Source organism: Lathamus discolor, chromosome 3 (genome assembly GCF_037157495.1).
Source record: "Lathamus discolor isolate bLatDis1 chromosome 3, bLatDis1.hap1, whole genome shotgun sequence".
Lineage (NCBI taxonomy): Eukaryota > Metazoa > Chordata > Aves > Psittaciformes > Psittacidae > Lathamus > Lathamus discolor.
In genome coordinates, this window is record NC_088886.1 from 24,294,244 (window position 1) to 24,307,327 (window position 13,084).

Genomic DNA, 13,084 nt, shown 5'->3' on the forward strand with positions numbered 1-13,084 from the left:
AAGAGCCAAGTAACCACTCACTGAATTTAACTTTGAGCAGCATCAATAATGGCAAAAATAATGCCTGGGGTTTGTAATGGAAAGTTATTAATAGGGACTTCAGTTCTAAAAGCTACAGTCACTGCAGAGCTCTGCATTTATGAAATGCATATGGCCATCTTTCTATACTTAGTTTTGTTTGTTCGCTTATTCTCAAAGCAGAGAAATTCAGCTGCAGGTGCCTGAGAAATCAAACGCCAGCAAAAATGCATAAAGACACTGTCCCCAGTGTCTTGCCTTTGTTTCCTTGCAAAAGCTTTGGGTGGGGTGTAAAGGGAACATTGTTAGACTTTGCCTTTCTTTTCTCCCATTTATTTTTGAAAGTTTAGGTCTCAGTATAGCATGGTGCTTCAAAAATTTGTTATCTCATTAAAAGAACCAACAAATGAAATGAAACAGATGTCTGGTCCCAACTGCTCTCTGCACTACACTGAGAATGAATCACAGCTGTTTGGATTTTTTTCCTCAAGCCGCCGCATGCGACACTGGCACTGGATTACCTGAGTTCTCTGTAAATTAGTCATGACTTGTTTCCAATAACTTAAGTTTTAAATTTTGTATCATCTGCAGATACAAAGTAACCACAGCATTTCTGAGAAGGACATACAAAAGAAAGGCTGATCAAACATGACACAATGCAGCTCAAGCTCTTCTGCCCAAATTCTTGTATTCATTTCTGCATGCATTCAAAGATTTCTAGGCTTATTAATAAAAAGATGCTATTCCTTGTGTGCACTGAACTCCCAGTAAACAACAGAGCTTCTTCCTCCGCTGTTCAGAGAGGAGAGAATATAGACTTTGGTCACAGGAATCAAGTTCTGAGAAATAAAGACGTAGTATTCTTCAGGGTCTTTCTCCATATTCAAGCTCAAGATGTCCCTCAGAAAAATCAGTTACAAGTTACTGGGTTTGTTTCCTCTAAAGGAAGAGAAAGTTTAGATTTTCTGTTCTGAAGAACAACTAAGATGACTACTACGTTAACAGCAGTAACTCTATAGACACTCTGCTACTGCTTGGCATACAGACCACCAGAGGCAGAAAACTTTTTTGTAGGACATTTTAATGTGTCACCATAGAGGAGGTTAGTCAATCCTCCAGCCAGCCTGCATCTTCAATTCAAATGTGTCCAGTTCAGCTTGGGAAAAAATTTCATTTCCTTTTAGTCCTAGAGCAGTTATTTTAGATAAATCATGGCAAAGATGGCAGAAGACAGAACTGTCAAACAATGCAACTTCCTGCTACCTTCATCGACTGTTCTCTGTACTATTTTCAGTATCAAGGGTAGAAAGGAGGTGTTTGTTACTCAGCCAGGAGGAAAGAGCCATATTCAAGAAGCTTAAGCCAAAAGACCTTCGTATGCTTTCCTCCTTCCGTTCTGAATGGGAAAACATCTGTCATTCTGGAAAGCCATGACTTCTGATGGCCCAAAGGTGAACAAAACAAATTTAGGTGGCCTGCTGGACCATGGTGCAGATTTCAGATGTTCCCTGATATTTCTGAAATTAAACTGCTAATAATGTGGCAAATCTCTTGATGAAATACGCTGTGATACAATTACTGGAGATCAGACAATGAAGACTTCTATCCACTTTTCCACCTCAAACGTTTGTAAGTTCTTTAAAGATCCTTACCTTCAACACTATCGTCGATGCCATTACTCATGAAAGCACACATTCATATGTCAACAAATAACTACTACGAGGACACCAAAATATTTGTATTCAGTCAGGTTGCATAACTACTTTAGATGTTTAAAATGTGATTACATTTAGCTATTATTAATAAAATCCTATTCCTTCCCTGCTGATAAAAATTAACAATAACTGATTTAATTTACAATGCCAATTCAGCACAAATTTACAAACAAACCACAAACAAAACCAACCAAATCCAAGCAACCAACTAGTTTTACTAATGCTTAAACATCATGAAAATAAAACCTTACTACCAGGCAATATGTCTGTAGAAAGGCAGAAATGCAGAGTTCAAATAAATATTTCATAGCTGAAACTTTGTTTAAATGCATGACACTTTCTACGTTGTTAACACTTATTTCCAAGATTACAACAATATTTAACGTCCAGTTCCACTGCAGACATTTTAATTTGATTCTCAGGTGCCAGTTCATTGTGCTGCACTATACCACAAAGCCAAGCAGAAAGAAGGAAGCTGAAGCTGAAAACAAAACGGGCATTAAAACACATGACCCTCCTTACAAACACAATTAGATCCTGCACTTCAGAGATAACGGCACAGACATAATAAGCGGAATTGATCATTGGCTGTTAATAAGAAATCACATACAGGCATGGCAGGGTTTTCTATAGATCTAAACACAATTATTTTCAATTTGGTTTGGCCTTTTCTTGAGAAGTTGATAAATGAGCAATTTCTTTTCTGTCTTTTATATTGGAAGATTAATTAGATACATCACCAGTAGAATCAAATGAATAAAAGGCTTGTGCAGTTTCAGGGCCTTTCTGCAGTTATCTCCTTTGCTTTTCTGTTGTATTTGTGTTGTCTTACCACCTCTCGCAATAGAAAAAAACCCAAAGTATCTAGATAACTAAACATATATAAACAGAAAGAGAGAGAATGCACTAGAGAGAACAAGTGAGCTATTTTTATTACTTTCTATTGAAACGCACATAAATCAATATATATAACTGCCTGTTAAACCATCCCTGCAAAAAATTACTTCCAGATGAATCAGCAATAGAGGTGTGAATAAAGTAATTCACCCACATCAATAAAGTGTGAGCTTCAAAATTTGTATTCAAAATATCTGAAGAGCAACATTATTAAAGTAAATCTGTTTTAAAACTGTACAAAGAACAATTTTGAAATGAGAAAAGCTTAGCACAGCTCCTTCAGAAAGAAAGGCTATGGCCTTTTCTTTTTGACTCCACTAGTAGAGCTATTTTCCATGAACCATACAAAGGTCCTGGTGCAAGCCACAGCTGTGGATGCACCGAGGTGAGATCAATAACCTTGTCAGTACAGTGACAGGTGACAAAATGCGTGTGTTTTCTTTGCATTGAAAAGGACACATTTTTTCTCAAGGCCATTTGCTCCTCTCACCTAAGGTCCTGACAGCAGTAACCTTGTAACACTGCTGCATCTGCTGGGGAGAGATTTACATGGCTAGGAAGAAGCTTCTATTAGAACAACTTCGATATACCAGGTCTTTCCTGCCACTGATGATGACAAAAGATGAGACAAGGAGTCACTGTAATCCCTGAGACACGTAAAAGAAGGTATCATTACAGATGCTGCCCCATAATCAGAGAAATCTCCCTTGCAGCTTCCTTTACTCAGTTCTGTCTAGTCCATCCCATGTGTTCCCTTCACTAGGCACAAAGGGTAAAAACCCACAGTTAAATTCTCAGGATCTCTCCACCTACTTGTCTGCTACACCCAACTTTGTGGCATTTCTGGATCTGCAGTGTAACTTATTTTGAATGTTAACTCTGCTGCATTCCCAAATATCACTGGACAGTCACAGAGAAATGGGCACAACTTCCTGAATTCACTTGAAAACTGCCAAACCAGGAAGTTTTCATATGGAGAAAATCTCCCAATGAGACTGACTTTCTCCCATTCTACTACCTGACTGATATACTGATAAAACTATTTCCAATGCATCATCTTCAAAATCCAAGGGGTAGCTCCTGAACTCATGAGTTAAACTTTAAAGCTGTGAAATTAAGGAGAAGAAACCCTAAGTAGTTTTTCACTTGACTTCCCTGGAACAATGTTGGCTAGAGCTTAAGGGGTGGGGGGGGGAAGGCGGAGCAAGGAGAGGTGGATTTTTATTACATGTTAAATGCCTGTTTTGTTTTGTGGTAATATGGGGAAAAATAAAAAGAAACACTGGAAAAGATAAAGCCAGACTATGAAACCTGGCCACACCATGATTCTATTTTCATGTTTTTATGCCTCAGTAATTAGCTTAGAAACCTAAAGAAAATACTCCCTGGCACATACTAGGCGATACTTTCTCTAAAAACATCTGGTGTTTAGTCTATAAATATCAATACAGACAAGAAGCAGCTGAAAGACACACAGTGCCTCAATTCAGGAAAAAAAATCAATGTTTCAGGGTCTTGTTTGGTTTTTTTTTCTGAACAAAATAAGTTTTGTTGCATTCAACAAGACAGACAACTACTCTTCATATAAAACCTCTGCATTCCCTAGTGGTGATTATCTAGACTAATTTCCTATTTGAGCATGTCAACTCCTGCAGTTATTAGCTCCTGTTTGTAAATAAGCACCATGATTATAATGCCTAATCATAGAATCATGGAATACTTGAGGTTGGAAGTGACCTCTGGAGAAATCTTATTTAAACCTCCCCCTCAAAGCTAAGCTCAACAGATTGCTCAGGCCCAGTTGTGTTTTGAATATCTCCACAGATGGAGACTCACAAGCTCCCTGGGCAAAGTGTTCCTGTGTCTGATCCCCCTGAGGTTATAAATATATAAATAGCTTTTAATAAATAGTTTTAAATTTCTGTATCCACTGCCTCTTGCCTGTTCTCTGGACACCACTGAGAAAAGCCTAAATCCTTATTCTTTAGGTCCTCCCACCAAGTATTTATAAACAATGATAATATCCCCTTGAGCCTTCTCTTCTCCAGGCTGAACAGCCACAGCTCCTTCAGCCTTTCCTCACAGGAGAGTTGCTCCCATCCCTTAATAATCTTCAGGGCCCTTCAGCAGATGCTCACCGTTGTAGCTGTGTCTCGCCCTGAGGAGACCAGGCCTGGACACAGTACTCCAGATGTACCTCACCAGCCTGAGTAGAGGAGAAGGTCCACCAGGATCCCTGGTTCCTTTACTGCCAAGCTGCTTTCCAGCCAGCTGGCCCCCAGCAGGTACTGGTGTGTGTAGTTGGTCCTCCCAGGTGCAGGACCTTGCACTTCCCTTTCTTGAACTTCACAAGATTCCTGCTGGCCTGTTTCTCCAGTCTGTCGAGGTCCCTCTGGGTGGCAGCACACCCATCCAGTCCATCAGCCACTCCTCCCAGCTTTGTGTCATCTGCATACTTGCTGAGGGTGCTCTCTGCTCCATCACTGAGGCCATTTATGAAGAGTCTAAGTAGTACTGGTCATAGTATCAGCTCTGAGGTACAACACTAATGACAGGCCTCCAGATGAACATCCTGTTCCTGATCACAACCATTTGAATGAAGTAATTTAGCCAGGTTTCAGTTCAGCTCACTGTCCACTTACCTAGTCCATAATCATCAGTTTGTCTACAATGATGTTATGGGAGACACTGTCTATACTTGCAATAAACAACATTCTCAGCTCTCCTCTCATGCACTAAAACAGTCATCACAGAAGACTATTAACTTGGTTAAGCATTATTTATCCTTCATAAAGCTACGCTGATGAATCCTGATCACCTTCTTCATTATGAGGTGATTTTCTCTCATATTTAACATGCCATTTCCAGTCAGAAGTTACATTCCTGTGATTCAGATTTGGCTCTCTAAGGACTTTCTAGTTGGCAAAAGTGAGAGAAGTTGACCCAAATAAATAAAAACTGTGAATTCAGTTCAACCCTTGTGTGTTTTAATTTAATATGGGACATCAAGTTAACAGAGTCAAGGCATCACATAATCTCTCAGTAGGGATGCATAACACAAATAACAAGATAGTCTGAAATCAGTATGAACGGAAGTGTCTGCACGCAAAAGAATCAGAAGAAATGTTACAGAAAACAGGTTATAAGAATGGCATGTACTAACAAGCAAGAACATGAGTGACAGCAATGAAACTGACATACAATGAGAAATGTCTTGCTACACCTAGACTAGAAAGCCAGTACTCTGGTGGGACCATACTAGAGGTGACCAGGCAGAGACCCGCAACAAAGCTACAGCATGTCACCTCTGCCAACAGGAAGCCAGGCTGGAAGCCACAGAACCACCCGCAATGAGGAAACAGAGACAAAGGACAGCAACGACAGGCTGAAGCCACCAAGCTTCTGAGGAAAAAAGACCACACCATAAGAACTGTTTGACTCCTAGAGAGCAGAAAAAATTGTCTAAAAGCCAGTTTATTGTCACCAATTAAGAGGGACTCAAGAGACACAGTGAGAACTTTATAGCCACTGTCCCTCATCCTCATCATACCCAATACTTGTGGTCCAAATATTCAAAGTACCACCATCTTGGATCAGGTAGAACATAAGTTATTCTGTCTTGGTAAGCTTGATATACAAACAAAACTAAGTTTCTACCCCAATATAATCATCAGTTAATGAATTAGCAAGTTCTGATAATTCAGTTTGATCATGCATCAGTTTTCTATTTCAAATTTTTAGCTAGTACCAAAGCAGACAGAGGGAAAACCTCAGAGCTTTACTTTCTTTAAATATAAAAAGTGTGTGCGTGCATGTGTGTATGTATACAAACATATATGAAAATAAACTAACAATTTCATTACTTTACTTTCCACATGCCACTGCCATTCTTGACATTGCACATTACTTTTCCTGTAAAAAATCCAGGCGAATGAGAAGAAACGAAGACCACCCCTTACCTTAATGTTGCAGGCTTGCTCCATCAGTCTTCTGGCGTTCTCTTCAGCTCTGTACCTCTTGGGCAACTGAACCCTGAAGAATTTTAAAGCTCCTTCAAAATCAGCTTGTAGAAGGTCCTCTTTTGAGGTCTGCAATTAAACATAGCGAACTACAGTAAACACTGAGAACACGGCAGTCATGCTCTTTTACCAGATTTGTCACTTACTGAATGTATTCCAAACCATCAGTATTCTCATTAGCTCAAAAATGTCATCCTTGAAATCAGCTCTCTAACCCCTATCTCATAAAACAAAATAAAGGCTAAAGCATATCCAAGGAATCCCAGGCAGAGCAGCACAATCAGAGGACTGTAACACATTAATCTATTTTATCTTTCTATACCTGCAGGATAAGAAAGGGATTCTGGCTCAGCCTGTCAAGATGTCACTCAGTGAAGAAAAAAACAAAACCCAGACAAACAATAAAAGCCTAGGAAAATTTGTAATATTTTCTAGAGATCATCTGCATTAGACCATTGCTGATTCTCATAATGCTGTCCTAAAAAGACAATGTATATATAGATATATATGGTTGCAGACATGAACAGCAGAAGCAGAAATGCATATGACTCATAAAAGGCATCAGCAAGTCAATGTGCAGAAGTCTGTGACACAGTTTCTCAAAGAACACTGTGCCAGAAAATGTTTTACATGCTTATTTCTACATCTCTCATAACACTGTACCTCTCAGTGTGGTATCAAGCCTAGCAGGTCAGAAAATGTTAAACATTCAACATTAATCCAGTTCTGCTGCTGGTGGAGTAATATGATTCACAGGGAAAAATGTATTCATCTTTGGATTTGCCAAGAACTACATCAAGAGAATTAGCAGATATGAAATACCAAGCCTTGGTACTCCTTTAAAAGGTTCACAGAAAATGAATGTCCAGACAAGACATTCAGGACATCACGTCAAAAATGTGAATGTCAAGATCTTTAACCCAGGAAGAGTGAACAAAGATGACTAGGCTCATGAAGACTGGCACTGTGTATCAAAGTATTATTACAGATACATCAGTAGCAGCACAGGTACCTCCGGTTAAAGTTAATTGCTGAACTAATTGCTCTAGTACCACTGCCAACACTTCGATGTGTGCATCCTTTGCCTTCTCATGAGTAATACTGTCATTTTTTGCCTTGTTATACACAGCAGATATATTACATACACAGTTTCAAAGTTTGATTCTTAACTGTAGCATCAACCACTCAAAATCCTTTCTGTCTCCAATTTTCAGATGTCTTTCCATAAAACACACTGCAGCCAAACACAAAAGATTTTGCTCTACACAGGGAGAACTGGGGAAAACTGTGCAGCCTTTGACATAAAAGACATGAGGCTCAATTACACTGTTATTTATCTTGGGTGTTAAATATAATTATCACTGAAATGCAGATAAAATTTTACTTTTATTTATGAATCCGCCTTATGCACCCCACAAACTAGCATCACCAGTCCATTTACATGAAAATAATTATGTCTGCTATGTAAAAGCCCTTCTCAAAGTACAGACACAGTATTTCCAAAAGCAAATTGAACTTCAGTATGGTGCTGCATATATGTAATAGTAATATTCAAACCCCAGCTCAATATATTCCACATTTCTGCTGAAAATGCTACATCCCCCCTACCCAGAGGGTCTATCAAAAATAGTAATTTGGTAGGGGGAAGAGAGAAGGATTTTTGAAGGGATTTTAAATTATGTACCAAACTTGGTACAGCCACAGAATTTAAGGGGGCATTTTCACGGGTGTCCGGTATCTCTGACAATGGAGAGCATGAGTAGACATCAGAGGTGTGCCACCACAACACTGCTAATCATCACTGCTGTGCCCAACCTTTCACATTTGGGAATAGGCATAGCAGTATCTTCTTTGATGTCCTCAGGAGTCCATAAGGATTAAACTTACGTTGTGCATGTTTACCAATCAACCTGTGTATTTCTGGAGATTATTATACTGTGTACCCTAACAGGCACTATTGTAGTAGTTTTTGCTACATCAGTCACAAGGAAAGCATAAGAAAACTCCAAATACAACTAAAGTAGCTTCAGCATATTCATTTCTCCAGGACTGCAGCATTCTTAATATAGACAACTTTCTGTCATCAAAATCGTTAGAGTTCTTCCAAGATCTATTTGATCCTCCCTTCATTTGCAGCCAAGGAAGCTGCTGGGTCATCACTGCAGGGACACAAAAAAAGCTTGCCTTCAGGATGCTGATGAGAAATGCTCAGCTTTACAAGCTATCAATCACATCTGATTCTGTCCACAAAAATTTGGCAGAAGGACTATATATGGCTGAGACTCAATCAGACAAGACCAATGTAGTGTTGACAGAAAGCTGGTGCAGTTTGGTATCTAACGAATCAGATCCACTCATGAATGCAGCTATGGCCAACACACCTGTTTCCTCAATCCTATTTCTCCTGCCTGAGTTTTACTTACGTTAGATAAGCTTTAGCCAAACCTGAGACTAGATGACTGTTTCATCTGCACAATGGGCTGTATTTAGGATTATCTGCAAGTCATAGAGCATGGTAGGAGCAGCCTGTCGCACCGGCAGCACACAGCATCTCTGCCAAAACCCGTGCTGGCAACCAAGCTGCTGCTGGGCAAAGTTCAGCTGGGTAATGCTGATCAAAAAGCAGTAAATGGCTCGATAACCAGCTCACTCGAAAGCGATTTCTCTCCTTCCTGCTCAGAGATGTTGACAGCTGCGATCACTATACAATACAGATTTCCCTATTATACTGTAAATTTGCCTTCTTGTGAGACAAGCTCTCTTGCATTTCCAGTACCCTCCTCTTCCTCATGCTATGGCATCCTCTCCCACCCTCCTCAGAAACGTGGCCCCAGACACAACTCTGACACCAAGTGTAAAGGAATACCAGCCAATCTGTAAATCCATTTTGCTGCTGTTGGTGGTTTTACACAGAAGGTGCTCAGACAACTGCAATGCTCCAATACAGGCTGGCTGGTACCTGCTTCCAATAGTGTGGGAGGGTGTTTTCAATTAAGACTTCTGGACAGTTGCTCCCATCACAAAACAAACACCAAACACTTTTTCCCAAAGTTTTAGCATTTCAGTCAAAGCTGAGCTATCCTCACTTGAAGCATGTATTCTTCCTGGAGGTCCTGACTAGACATTTTGATTTTGTATTTAATTTTTCTTAACATAAATCATTGAGAGTTTTGGATTTTTTTTGAAATCTGGGGAGAAATAAAAACTTCTAAAACTTTTTTTTAACCTGCCAAACCTCAGAAAAGCAGATGCTCCCACCCTTTATGTCCACTGCACTTCATTTAAAAATAAATACCAAAAAAGACAAAGGCATATACATCAGAAAATCAGCCACTACATGCAAAAAATTTAAAGTTATATTAATTCTTCTAGGCTTCTGCTTGAATCATTATTATAATAACATTTTAATAGCCCCCAACAAACTACTCTTATTAAATTGTAGCTTGAGAATTTTGAGTTCCCAGTCCTGAAAGATCCTTAGTTAATGGAAATCCCATAAGAATAAATCATGGAAATAAAAACGATCATATTGTATAACTTGATAAAATGAGTGGTAGAGCCTATACTGTTCAGCTCTACTTTGCTGAATATTTCAATTTCATTAAAATAATCTGTTGATCAAAAAATTAAGTTTCAGTACTAAAACCACAAAAAATCTAAGTAACATTTTGAGAGCAACAGGAAGCAACATAAAACCATTGTGTGCCTAAATATATATAGATAGAGACATATGCAGTACAAAAAAAAAAAAGTAAAAAATAGCAATGTCGGCATTCTGAGATTCACATTTCTTGACATTTTGTGATTTTAATCAATAAATCATGAAGACATCTCAGGAATCTTTTGGCAGCTGTTTGACAGGCAGAGATTTGTAAATTCATTGGTTTGCATCACTCAGCTTGTGGAACTCATCAACAACTTATTTCACGAAACCATCTGTAAGTTTCTTGAACCAATAATTAAAGTTTGGCAGGTGCATTGCATTTTTCTGCACTCTGGGACTTCAAGGCATCTTTTATTATTCTAGAGGTAGTTTTCAAATAATCATATGTTTAGTTAAAATACATTTTTAAAAACAGGAAAAAGAGGAAATTCAGTGAGAACTGTGACCAAAAGTCTCAGTTTGCCTTTCAGGGTTTGACTAAGTAAGCCCTGAAATGTCCTTCCCACATCGCTTAAGTATTTCAATGTATTCTTAAAATTATCTTACATGGATGAGTTGAAACCAAGGGAAAGCCCTTTCCCACAAGTACCAGCAAAGCTTTCAGATCTAAAGGTAAACTTCTGAAAATATGCTTATGCCCAGAAAATAGGAGCTGAATTTTAATTTCTTTTTTTAAAGTAAATAACGCTGCTACTGCTTTCCCCAAAATACTTGGGAAATGTGATTAAGACAAAAAACAAAGCCTTTGCTTTTTTCTTTAATTTAATTTCTCTGTCTTCAATTATTAATTCTGCAGACTCATTTATTACTGACTCTATCATCTAAAACTTCTATTCCCACCTGGGAACTAATACAGCAGGAGAAATTGCAGATCAACCACTCTACTTTTGCTTAATTTCATTCTTCCTCCTCAGATAAAATTTACCAATTTCCATGGAATTCTATGTATACAGTATGTATATTTAGAATTCCTACAGAATGTCAGTGAGCATAATCTGCCTGTTTTCCACTTTAATAAACGTGGCCAGGAACAAGGCCAAGTTAAAGGCTGAAAGGAATCTGACCATACTCTACTCCACTACTTAATTTGCTACTGGCAAATTCAAACTGTTTACTAGTATCCTCACACTAATTTCTCAGAACATAATATTTAATCTATAACACACACAGTGTGGTTCTAGCTTCGTTTAAGAAGATACGGAATGTACAATCAAGGTATGTGAGCCATTTTTTCTAACCCGATAGTTCCTTTTCTGCTGGCAGCAACAAGACTGCAATGCTGCACATTGCACAACTTTGCACTGTGCTGCCCTTAAATGCAAGCCACAGACCTGTCATCTATTCAGTGACTCCAAGAAGATGAAGTTGACGTTCTGTGCTGCCAAGGAGCATGAGGGTGGATAAACTTGGGATCCAGGCCTGGGAAAGTTTCATAGGTAAAGCTACACTGCTACAGTTACAGTGGCACACACTCTTAGTAAAATACATCAAAAAAACTCCTTTTATTGGCATTGCTTATGTCCATTTCTTTACTGTGAAAGCTACACTATCAAATGCATTTTACCCTAAATAAGATCTGTACTCTCTGTAAAACACTGGTACAGAAGTGTTATGAAGAAAATACAGCTTTGACTTTGTGCAAAGTGAGCTGGCATCCATAAATACGGCAGTGATCTTGTGTACACCCGGCAGTATCCCTCTGCTCAAAATTTCACCACTGTGTTTATATGCAGCTCCAGACTTATAAAGGTAGCGTTCATTCTGACACATAAAACACTCATGAAATGTGGATAAGTGCAAACACAGAAACTACCAGCTTCATTCACCCATAGTCATCCCAAAGTGGGTTAACCCACATAGGTTTAGTGCTGTTTCACCTGTCCATCAACAGTTAGCTGATGCAGTGATTAGGTGATGTGACTAAGGTTGGCCTGAAGGTTACAGAACATACTCCTCATATGTTATGCCTGTCCTAGGCATTTATTCCCAAAAACACAGCACAGGGAGAAGCATATGCACATAGGAAAAAAAACAACCCAAACAAACCAACACCCCCCCCCCCCCAAAAAACCCCACAAAACCCTAGCTCTTAATTTTATGAAACACTGAGGTTCTGAAGTACCTTCAGTTCCAATCAAAGTACAAAATCTTGGTCCTCAGAGATTTCTCATTGTTAAAAAATTAACAGAAACACAGTCTCTCCTCCTCTACGGAAGGGGTATATGTCAAAAGAATGTATGTCAGAAGAGGTATATTTAGCTAATAAAATCTGACAGGAAATCACATTGATTCCACAAGTCAAGACTCAAGACTCTCTAATAACACAAGCATTATTTTGTCTCTGGCCCCCCTCCCCCACCCTTTTTTTTAATAAGCAATATTATATCATCCAGCAAAGGTAAGCTGCCTGGGTGACAAAGTACGCCGTGTTTCCTTGTATTCTCCATCTGTAGGGCCAGATACAAAGCCTGATTAAGCCAAATGAAAAAGACAGCTTAGTGGTTTTGTCTCTAATTTCCTTAGAGCTCATCACAAAACAACTGAGAATGATTTGGCAGTCCTTGCCCAAGAGACCATCAAGCAGAATGGGATGGAAGGATATTTACGTGCACTTGGAGGTAAACTGGAATAATGCTTACACATACAACAGACTTAAGCATGTATTATCAGCCGCTAAACTCAATTCTACAAGTGACTGTAGATATCCAAATGCAGCTTACTAGCAGTCAAAGAGTTTGTGATTTTTCTATTTTTACCTAAAATCTCACAGT

The 13,084-nt window shown here is 38.9% G+C and overlaps 1 protein-coding gene across 6 annotated transcripts in view; it reads right to left on the minus strand.

The window, feature by feature from the left end:
- RABGAP1L (RAB GTPase activating protein 1 like) overlaps positions 1-13,084 on the minus strand; it is a 242,839-nt gene that overhangs the window by 48,690 nt on the left and 181,065 nt on the right. For all 6 annotated transcript variants that reach the window (XM_065674152.1, XM_065674156.1, XM_065674155.1 and 3 more), the window contains one exon: positions 6,590-6,718. In XM_065674152.1, coding sequence (XP_065530224.1) covers positions 6,590-6,718 — 129 coding nt within the window. The remainder of the gene's footprint in view (positions 1-6,589; positions 6,719-13,084) is intronic.